Genomic DNA, 12,304 nt, shown 5'->3' with positions numbered 1-12,304 from the left:
TGCATTCATGATATAAAAAAGTACAAGACAAATCATATGACTAGCTGTATGATCGCTAGACTTAGTGGAAATGATGTTCGAAAAATATGATTAAAGTTCTATGGAATGCCTGTTAAATAGATTTACTGTTATAAAGTTGTAAATTAAATGGTATAGTTACCCTACTTATGATTCATGAGAACGTAAAAAAATGCCTATGTGTACTCATCCAAACCCAAGATATTATTCACTTGCACTCTCTGTTTATACGTATGCAAATATAGTCACCTAAAGAATCTTAACATATGAACAACCTGAACTTACAACATAGGACAACAGAAAAACAAAAGAAATATGTACACAAAGAAATAAATATCTTTCATTTATGTATTACTGTAGTTGTATTGAAAGCAAACCATCTGTTTATTAGTTAGATTACGCAATATTCTTTTAACCCCTTCCTGACCAGCGCCGTAACAGTATGGCACTGCGGGAAGTGACTTTCCGACCAGCTCTGTAGTAGCTGCACCTGACCGATAAGCTGCAGGGGACCAGCTGTTCCTTTTAGCCGGACCCCTGCTGTATGCGCCGACATCGGTGAAAACACATGCCGGCGCATTAACCTTCACTATGCCGAGGTCAGCGGTCAGCGCTGACCGCGGCATGTGCTGGGTGTGTGGAGGGATCCGATGGCAGGGAAGGCAGCCCAATGCCTTCCACAGGCATCGGGGCTGCCTTCCATGTAAGGCTATGAGATCCATCCCCCTGGATCTCACAGGTAGCAAGGCTGTAAGTGTATTACACTCAGTAATACACTTGCAACCAATGCATTATAATACAGAAGCATTGTAATGCATTGTACAGTGGATCAGACCTCCAAAAGTTTTGGGGAAAAAAAGTTAAAAAAAAGTTAAAATAAAGCTTTGCATAACAAAAAAATAAGCAATAAAAAGTGTTCTTTTGCCATAATTACATTTTTTTTTTTTAAATAGGAAAAAAAGAAAAGTATACATATTAGGTATTTCCGCATCCATATCAGCCGGCCCATTAAAAATATCACATGATCCACCCTGTCAGGTGAATGCAGTAAAAAACAAAACAAAAAAACTGCCAAAAAAGCCATTTTTGGTCACCTTCCCTCACCAAAAGTGTACTACGAAGCGATCAAAAAGGCGTATTTAGCCCAATGGTACCAATCAAACCATCATCTCATTAAGACAATCATCTAAAAAATAAATAAAAAATGGCTCTCAGAAAATGGCAACCACAAAAACAAGATTTAATTCTGTTCAAAAATGCATTTGATATGTAAAACTTAACAAAAATAAAAATTATAGACATATTAGATATCTTCACATCCGCAACAACCTGATATATAAAAATATCACATGAGATGCCCCCTGAGGTGAATGCTGCAAATTTTTTAATAGAATACTATGCCACAACAGCTATTTTTTGTCTCCTTGCCTCACAAAAAGTGTAGCACCAAGTGATCAAAAAGTCTTATGTACCTCAAAATGGTACCAATCAAACCACCATCTCATCCCACAAAAAATGAGAACCTAAGACAATTGCCAGAACAAAAAAGAGCAGTCAGAAAATGGCAACACAAAAACAAGATTTCATTCTGTTCAAAAATGCATTTTCTGTGTAAAACTTAACAAAATAAAAATAATAAACATATTGGGTACCACATATTGGGTATCACATTATATGCCCCGTCAGGTGAATACTGTAAAAAAAAAAATCAAAGCCAAAAGAGACTAAAGTCTTATGTACCCTAAAATGGTACCAATGAAAAGGTCACGTTATCCCGCCAAAAATGAGCCTGCACCTAAGACAATCACTCAAAAAATAAAAACCAATGGCGCCCATAAACGAATCCATCAAAATCTGCACTGCAAAAGCCATACGGCACTCCTTCCATTCTGAGTCCTGCCATGTGCCCTCACAGCAGTTTACCACCACATATCGGGTGTTGTCATATTGAGGGAAAATGGGTAAGCAATTATGTGGTGCTTTTTCTCCTGTTGCCCCTTGTGAAAAAAAAAAAAAAATTGGGGCTAAAGCAACATTTTGGGGCTAAAGCAACATTTTATTGGAAGAAATGAAACTTTTCATTTTCAGAGACAAGTGTTTTCAAATTCCGTAAAACGCTTAGGGAGTCAAAGTGCTCAGTACCGCCCCTTAATATATTCTTTGAAGGGTGTAGTTTACAAAATGGGGTCACTTTTTTAAGGGTTTCCACTGTACGGGTACATCAGGGTCTCTGCAAATACAAAATGGTGCCCAAAAACCATTCTAGCAAAATCTGCCTTCAAAATCCATATGGCACTTCTTCCCTTCTGACCACTGCCACGTGCCCATAGAGAAGTTTACCACCATATATGGGGTATTTTTGTAAACTGCAGAATCAGAGTAATGCATATTGAGGTTTAGTTTGCTGTTAACCCTTACTGTGTTGCAAGAAAAAAAATTGATTAACATGAAAAATCTGCATTAAAAAAATGAAATTTCTCCTCCATTTTCCTTTAATTTTTGTGGAACACCTAAAGGGTTAACAAAGTTTGTAACATCAGTTTTAAATAATTTGAGGGGTTTAATTTCTAAAATGGGTGGTTTCTATTACGTAAGCCTCTCAAAATCACTTTATAACTGAATTGGTGCTTAAAAAATGGTTTTGGAAAGTTTGTTGAGAATTTTAAAAATGGCTTCTAAACTTCTAAGCCTTCTAACGTCCTAAAAAAATAAAATGACATTTACAAAATTATGCCAACATAAAGCAGACATATGGAGAATGATGACTGATAACTATTTTATGAGGTATTACTATCTATCTTATGGCTCTTTCACACGAGCGGATCCCGTGCGTGAAAGAGTGCCAAGCCCAGTTCCGGACAGCAGAGATACGGAGCATTAACATGATTGATAATGCTCTTTGCCTCTCTGTGATCTTTTTACTACAAAATCACGGTGACACCTTTATCCCTTTATCTCACTTTGATTTTTATAGTAAAAAGATCACATAGAGGCATGGAGCATTATTAATCATGTTAATGGTCCTTGTCTCTGCTGTTCAGAACGAGGCTTGGCTTTCTTTTTCAAAATTTTGGTAAATTTGGGATTTTTTTTATAATTAAAGGAAAAATATATTGACTTAAATTTAGCACTGTCGTAAAGTACAATGTGTCATGAAAAAACTCAGAATGGCCTGAATATGTAAAAGTGTTCCAAAGTTATTACCATATAAAGTGACACATGGCCCGGGGTAAAAAGGGTTAAAAATAAAAATAGTTAATCCTGAAATTACAGCATGATTTCAGTTTAGTATATCTAGTGACTATAGATGGCTCGAATTAAGAAAAAAAAAAAGTCCAGGAAACTCCAAATAAAAATTTGGCATGATAACCATAATAATAATAATAATTATAATAATACTAAGTAATACAATTTTTTTTTAACAATTTCTTTATCACAGACATCAGAACTAAGAACTGAAATGATTTGATAACCAAAAAACAATTACTAAGCAATTTCCACATATAACAGAGTAACAAACTTGATAGTGTATCCCCAATGTTAATTAAAATTTTTTTTTAGGAAATTAAACTACATGTAATTTTGAATTTCACATTATATTGTTCACATTCATCATTAACAGTCATTTATCAAATCTTCTAGGCCAGTTTTGTGATGTAAAAATGTTGCAATTGATAACCGCATGTGACATTTGGTGCATATTTTTGGGACATTTGGTCAAATTTTGCGGCATATGGTGAGCTTCACCACTTTTAAAAGTGGAGTGAGAAGGATTTCAAATTAGAACACCTTTAGTCTCATTAAAACATCCCCTGGACCAAATATATTATTACAGTGCGCCATTTCATAAATTAGGCGCAACCTCACAAAGCAAAGACAGACCTAAAACCACCATAAATGATAAATTCCTCCTATGTGTACTAAGCGCTTCAATATGAAAATAATGCAAGGCTTGCATAAAAATAAAAAATGTTAAAATTCAACCATTTAATTTCAAATGCACCATTGCACGATGTTGCAACTAATCATAAAAGAAATGTGGTTGCATGAAATAATTATGAGAATAGCTATAAATAACGTATATATTTTACAGGTTGCATTTTTATAATGGATATACAATAAAAATAATTCTAGAAATGTAATAATTTACCAAATGTGTGAATCACATAAATATTTAGAAGAATAAAAACATAAATACAAGCAAAGAACACTGATACTGAAACAATATAAAACTTGTTGATAAAAGAATTTACAACTATTGGAATATGGAAAGTCTGCAACATCTCATTATGTCCAGGCACAGTTTTCTGCATCTCATACATATCTATGCACACACATTTTTTTAAAATTAGATATTACGCATTTTCTCTGCAGTATACCACATTTTTCATTTCTTGTACTCAATAGATGTCGTTACTGTCAAGATGTTATTAGATTATTTGGCAGTAAGCACTAAGGGGAAATAGCTGAACGTTTTAATTATTGTCCAAAATGTTATGCTCCATTTTCTACAAATAATTTGATTAGCATGAATGGAACACACATCTGGATTGCAGACTAACAAGTCCAAACTAAATATGTTAACATTATGGGCTTTTAAATTTTTTTCTTTTTGACATCATTGAGATATAGATAAAAGCTTATTCTGGTTTATATTTTCAGTAAAAATTCCTTACTTGAAAAACATAACATTTTTTTCTTTAAAATTTCCACTAATTAATAGATTAATTAATTAAATAATGTATTTATTTTAATTGTAATTAATAAGGAACAATGCGGGAAAATTAAGCTTCCAAGAAATAATTAACTGGCAACATAATCACTTCTGGTTAACTTGGCAGCATGTAGGCCTTATTGCTACCTTATGTGAGATATTTTAAGTGTGGAAAAGATTGTACTTAGAAATCTGCATATGTTTTTGCAAGGGAATGTCGTTATACTTATGTTCAATATTAACAATGATTCATGATCTCCAACTGATTTACTGATGACACATTACGTTTACTAATTTACAGTTTTCTTTCACGTTATACCATTTAACGGGTAAGGTAAAAAAAAAGCTACTACATCACTTGCAGCTGTATCCACCGAATATCTGTAAAATAAAAAAACCCTTGGAACAATTAGGGAACAAATGAGACCTTTAAACAGTTAATTTGAAACAGTAGGGGGATATCCTGTAACTTCAATGCTTTACACAAAGAAAAAGAATCTTAAAAATACGCTAAAGGAAACTCTATGTTATCATGAAGAAATTATTGCTTATTTAAAAAGGATGGGTAAAAAACCCTGAAATCATATAAAGTTAAAAATTGTATCAATATTACTACTTTTACTTTAGAAATCCCGATACTGGAGATGGTTCTTAAAAATATAAAAAAAACATGATTTCAATAACTTGAAACTTAAAAGTACAGATTTCACAGTAAGTTTATATTAATGTTTATTTAACAAACTCACATGAAATCTGTATTTAAAATTCAACCACACATTTAAATGAATCTATAAACTTTGGCGTCAACTGATCTAACTTATCTACGTGTTTGCATCTACACCTATTATATAAATATATATATATATATATATATATATATATATATGTATAAATATATATCTTTTATTCAATGATATGTTACCAGATTGAAAAGATAATAATTATTAAAATCAAATTTAAAAAAGATCACAAATGCAGACATTCTGCATGTGCTCAAATATTACAAAATTGCTCTATGTTAAAATTTTATGCATGTTTTAAATTTTAAATATTAGTATGACATATGGCATTTTTTTTTTATCCATGAACAACGAAACAGTAAACAGAGAAGTGAAATATAGCCCAGAATTTCAAAATGTTAAAATTTTCATAATAGTTCATAATTTTAACATCTGAAATTTTTGGCCATGCTTCTGCTCACTACATTTTTACACTTCAGTGTGTCAATTAGTAGAAATAGAGAAGACGGGTAGTACAGGAAGGCCAAATAACACTTTCCTTTGAATGTTTTATTTGTTACAGTGTGTCCCTATTCATGCTGCTTCCATAAGTACAGAAAGTCCTTTTCTTAAGTGTTAATAAAATGCTACTGTGAAAGTTATAGGGCCATATATCAAATTTCTAGGCTGCAGAATGTGAACAACTTCTGTGCCACACATAAGGAAAATGTTCCCTTTACAAGCTATTGGGATTTTCTAATTTGATTAGGTTGCTGTAAAATATTTCATCACTGTGGCTCTTGATTCACGCATTTTCAGCTTTTATTATAATGTCATTTTAACAGATGATTATATAGTTTGCGTGTTAGTTTTCTGTGGACTCAGCAGGCATTTGCAATAAAATACCGGTAGACGTTTTTGTTTAATTTTTGGAACTTTACTTTTCTGGCATTATAATACCTTCTCTTTTTTTTCAAGATTCTTTACATGTTCCAGTATCAATATAAAAGAGTTGTACTGTATAATAAAAAATTATGAATTGAAAAATGTCATCATGTAATAAATAAACAAATTCACCTACAATATAGAAATTGGTAGTGGTGTACACTTTTATTATTGTTTTATTAGTGTTATAATTGTGCTAATTACTTATTTACAGTATACTATTATTTTGAATAAGAATTTCATGTAACCACTATAGAAGTCATGTACTACTAATGACATATACCAGACTTTTTGTCATTTATTTTTTAAAATAATACTTCTGCAAATGTCATACGGCATAAAAACTGTGGAAACTTGCAGTGGAGGATAGTATGTATAATATATTAGCATTATGCTGTCATACATGTGTATCAAAACTAGTGCAAGGCAAAATTGCAGCAATTGCCAAGAGCAACAAAATAAATTTCACCTTTCTTTTTCCAAAGGCCCCTTAATGCTTATTCAGATGAACAATGTAAAACACGTCCACTTTCTGTCTATGAAAAACTGATCATTTTTTCATCCATATTGAATCAGGCTTGTGTCCAACTGCATTCCATTTTTCTGTCGGTGTGGCATCTGTATGTCATCTGGTTTTCATGTCAATGACAAAGAAATTTAAGAATGCACAGGTCTCCTAGCAGCTTTCAGTGAGAAAGACACCTCACAGGGATGATGTCCATATGCTGTCAGGTTTTTTTCCTTATGCCCATAGATTAAGATGATGCATGCTGCTATTTTCTCAGAATGATCAGTGAAAAAATAAAATAAAAATTACACGTAAAAGGGCCAGGTTTCAGTTTTGGCCCAGGTGGTCTATTCTATACCCATTCATCTAAATAAGCAACTTGGAAATGAAAGCAGCAACTGGTGGTCATGGGCAAATTAATGGTTTTTATTTGCATCAGTTTTGATAAATATCCCCCTTGGTGTAGAAATTCTTTGACATTTTCTAAACTATTTACTCTATTTTTTATCTTATGACACTTGATACATAACATATATCATATGTGAGTTTACATATTTCACATCTTTTTACATCTTTCACATCTTTAAGGATAGGTTCATATCTGCGGCAACCACACCAGTAGTCTGTTTTGGCAGAAGAGTTTTCTGCAGGAGTTTACTGTATCTGGCATGCTGAATACTGCCACATACCACCGAATCCCCTTTGACTATAATTGGATCCAACAGGGATCCCTCTGATTTCTGGCATAAATGCCAGTTTTTGGTCGAACAAATACCACTCATGTCCAGCATTTATGCCGAAAACCATCTGAATCCCTGTCGGATCCCCTTATCGTCAATAGGGATCTGGAGATGTGCTGCAGTATCTGGCTATGCCAGATACAGTAAACTCTGTAAGTCTGTTTCTCTGCTGGAACAGACTACCAAAGTGGTTGCCACAGATGTGAGCCTGCCCTTATTATCAATAGACATAAGTACATAAGGTTTACCTTCATGAGGCCTAGCTTTTCATGTGCAATACAGTAGATATCTTGATATGTCTGTAGAATTGTAAAAGTGTGCCCTGCTTATCTACTGTTTTGCTATATACAATATTAGTTTATACTTACTGATTATACTTTCTATATTTGTTTCTTTAGGTCCAAGCTCAGTTACAGTTGGAAGGAGTAGCACATGCACATCCTCATCTTCACCCGCACTTGGCTGCTCATGCACCTTATCTCATGTTTCCTCCTCCTCACTTTGGACTTCCTATTGCATCACTGGCAGAAACTGCATCTGCCGCAGCTGTGGTTGCAGCTGCTGCTAAAAGCAACAGCAAAAACTCTAGTATTGCTGACTTGCGACTCAAAGCCAGAAAACATGCAGAGGCTTTGGGACTCTGACATTTTTAGTCATTGGTTGAATTGAAAACTGACTTTGTTTCTCTTTTTCTGCCATTTTATGACTCTACAGACACCAAATGTGTTGGTAAATGCTTTGCAAGTGTAAAAAAAAATAATGATGGGCCTGTACCTGCTTCTCTTGAAGAACATCAAGGAGTGTGGAGGATTTTTTAAAATCAAATATGCCATTCGGTTTAATTCATCGCACATCATGATTTTTTATGATGCTCGCAACCACAGAGATTCTCAACCAGAATGACGACAGGAGTAGTTAAGAACATAGCCTTATATTATTTGGACAAACATGATCACATTTGAAGACAAATGGAAGCTGAGATTTTTTTAATCCTTGATAACAAAATGAACTTGACAATATTGGCTGCTTTTAGTTTTTCTTCTGCATGTTCCTGAGCAAAAAAAATAATATCAAAACAAAAAAATGGAAAACGTATACATAGATCAATATATTATAAATATCAGATCACTGGGGCTGGTCTCCATAATGCCAATGCTATTATTTCACTGCCACAAGAATCTTCCTTTGCAGATACAGTTTCCCAAACCTATAATGGAGTTTTGGATATGAAAAAAATATGATATGTATAGTAGTCCTCTCACCTTCTCACGAAAGCAGGCAGCAATAACGTATTTTTTTCCAATGATCATATGTTGGAAAGGAATCATATATGCTAAGTACACCATATATTGGTGCATTCAGTTTACTGAAAAAGAAACTGGTTTTGCTATAGCATACTTTTACCATTACATGACATCATGTTCTTTGTGCCATTTACCTGTACTTAGTCATCATGTTAAAATGCCATATATTTGGAAATCCCATAGATCTTAATTTATTGGAAAGAAGAAGAAGTTAGAACAATGGTGTTCAGGAAATAGTGAGACAGAATGAATTCTAGTTAATGCAATTAAGTGCAGTAAAGTGCAATACTGTAAATATTATAGAAATAAAGAATGACATCTTCAGATGTTGATAAGTAATTTTGCATTCACCTAGGCCCAGCCTTTTGTGCTTCACTTGGGTGTTGCAGTTCATTTGCCAAATGAGTGAATTCCATGGGAATGGATTGAATAATATTGTCTTCTTCCTTGTATGAGGAAAACTACCATGGTTTAGTCAATGTGCCATATGATGATGATTTCAGCTCAAAAGCTGACATGGTAGTTGTTATTTTTATGTTTTTTTAAATTATGAATTGAATACATCTTGGAATAATAGCCCATTACTGGAAAATACTGGTTGCAGTAAGCATTGCAAGGTATTGATAATGTTACAGAAATACCAAAGTGTTTGCTTTTTATCTTATTTAATGTAAAACGTGTCCAAATAACTTTTCAACATATTGTTGTGAATTGCAAAAACCCAACACTTTTAGCGAATTATGAGAAAAGAAAAGAAAAAATATGTCACCATTTCTGTTTGACATTTGTGTTCCATACATATAAGACAGGCAAACCATTTTGATTCTTTGTAAAAATGTAAGTGGATGTTTTATTTATTTTTCTGTTTGAAATTTTATAAATGTGTAATATTTTAATTATGTTGAGTATACATTTTAATATGCTTTGCATTTATTTTTATATGTTGGAAACCCATTGCTTTTGCCATAGGTTTCAGGCAATTAGCCAAATCTGAAACACATTTTTGTCATTCTTTATGCCCATAGAAATGTAGTCCGTTTGATTCTTGCTGGAGACATTGCCAAGTAGGATTGATCATCTGATGAATTAATCTGATTGATTTAATAAGATGCATACATTATGCCAAATGTCCAGGGGCATAATGTCACCTAATAGAATACATTGGGCTGCATACTTATTGTATGTCTGAATGAACAGACATTTCAGGGATACTAGAATAATAGCCTATTTATAGCAAACTGATTTTAAAATCTGTCATTTTGCATCCTTGAACATTTTTTTCTTTCAAGCCAGCATGCTTCAGCACAGATTCACTAAAAACATGTTACATTGAGTTTCAGAGTTTATTGGTAAATCACATGGTATGAATGTACATCTTGATCAACGAGTCAAATATTAATAAATGTATAAATATTTGGAATTGTCACATAATTTCCATAAGTCATGAAGCAAAATTATCCAAGGGCTTGAGTTATGTCTCTCAGCAGAGTTTACTGTGGTAAAGCATAAAATGCAGGACGTGGCAATAGTAATTTGCACCATTTTCATTTACCGTTGAGGATGTTGGAGAGCTCATTTCAGAAACTGATTTTCAATGTTTCCTACAGCATGAGAAATATTACAGTAATGCAGGAAATATCACATCTGTATTTAACACCTAGGTTTACATAATCTAAATAAAAATATTTTGCTGTGCATTTTTTAATGAAAACTACTGTTTCATTAAATACCTATACATGATTTTCATCTTCGTCTAGCTGCATTTTCAGTATTCAGGAATTAGAATAGCCTTTTTAAAGATATCAAGCCAGAATCTGAATACCTGTTTTTGTGTATTTGTCACTAATTTGATAATAGTGACACCAACCGGCCAAGTGCCACTGTTACATAGAAAAAGCTGCAAACTCCAAAGCCACAAAGTCTTCAAAAATGCTAAACATCTGTGTCACATTTAGCTGCTCCAAGCCTAAGAAGCAGAAGAAATTCTAGCTTATTCATTAATATATCAATCCCCTAAGGTGCTACCCTTGGGTCAAGCAAATTCATTATTTTAATTCTTAAAGTCCATATTTAAGGTTATAGTTTGATAAAATTATAAATTGATGTATAAATTAATATTAGAAGACCTATTATTAAAGTTCATATTTTATGATATTATGATTGGCTTCTGTAGGCAATAACACTCTTCATAAATTTTATAAATGTCACATTTCAATCGGAGATAAATGGTTTTAGCACAAAAAAACATGGTTTTTGGCATGCAAAGTTTTTTTTATTGTTTTAAGAAACTAAAAAAAGTTCAAAGAATAGATTTCTATTGAAAGGAAACCATTGATGTTAGTGCCATAACAACTGCCATAAAAATGTCAGGTTAGAAAAAAAGAAGACAACAGCAGCTTAAATGTCTTAAGCATACTGCTGCTTGTATAGGCGGAAAATCATAAATCTTAAAAAATCAGTAAAAGTGGATATTGCAAATAATTTTGTACCAGAAATACTAAATGCCACTCAAATACCATGTGCAAAGCCTAACTTGTTATTGCAATTAAAGTTACTACTTTTACTTTTGACCCAAGTACATTGGTTATGCTTGGGGAACATCAGCTTTAGCATAATTTTAACACATAAATGTAATACTAATTGCAGACATTTAACCTATCAGATCCCACAGTCAGTTGTGACCATGGCATCTGAGGCAGCTTTCCCTGGGATAGATGCACTTCTGGGCCCGGAAAGGCTTCCACGCATGGAGATTGGGAAGCCATTTCTTCTCTCTAATAGCTTTTTCTCTCTAAGGCTGTCACAGGTGGCAGGGATCCATAGCAAAATAGCAAATTATCAATACATTGCAATGTTAATTCAATGCATTGTATTGCAGAAGCAATCTCAAAATTGCATATTGAAGTTCCCTAAAGGAACTTACAAAACGTTAAAATAAGTTTTAAAAATATCAAAAATTAAATACAAATTCAAATCCCTTTCACATAATAAAGATAAGCAAAATAAACAATAGAGAAATATAGACAAATTTGCACAACCAAATCTGAAAACCCTTATACTATTATAAAAAAAATCAAAATGACCAATTCAACTTTTATTGTCGCTTCACCTCCAAAAATAAATTAGCATAAAATTGCTAAAAAAGTGATATGCATTACAAATGGTAACATTAAATTTTTTTTTTCAAAATTAAGACACAAGAAAAACTATATGTGGTATGGCTATAATAGTATTGACCCGTAGAATGATGATAACAGGTCAGTTTTACCACATGGGGAACGCCATAAAAACAAAATCCATAAAACTATGGTAGAATTGTATTTTTTTCTAATTTAATTCCATGTGGAATTTATTTC

General features: G+C 32.9%; 1 protein-coding gene across 2 annotated transcripts in view; it reads left to right on the top strand.

Moving 5' to 3' along the window:
* SHOX (short stature homeobox) overlaps nt 1-10,298 on the top strand; it is a 34,922-nt gene extending 24,624 nt beyond the window's left edge. For both annotated transcript variants that reach the window (XM_044287208.1, XM_044287207.1), the window contains exon 5: nt 8,043-10,298. In XM_044287208.1, coding sequence (XP_044143143.1) covers nt 8,043-8,288 — 246 coding nt within the window. In that variant the 3' untranslated portion in view covers nt 8,289-10,298. The remainder of the gene's footprint in view (nt 1-8,042) is intronic.
* The last annotated feature ends 2,006 nt before the right edge of the window (nt 10,299-12,304 follow it).

This window comes from Bufo gargarizans, chromosome 3 (genome assembly GCF_014858855.1).
Source record: "Bufo gargarizans isolate SCDJY-AF-19 chromosome 3, ASM1485885v1, whole genome shotgun sequence".
NCBI classification, from domain to species: domain Eukaryota; kingdom Metazoa; phylum Chordata; class Amphibia; order Anura; family Bufonidae; genus Bufo; species Bufo gargarizans.
This window is presented reverse-complemented; position numbering and strand designations above follow the sequence as displayed.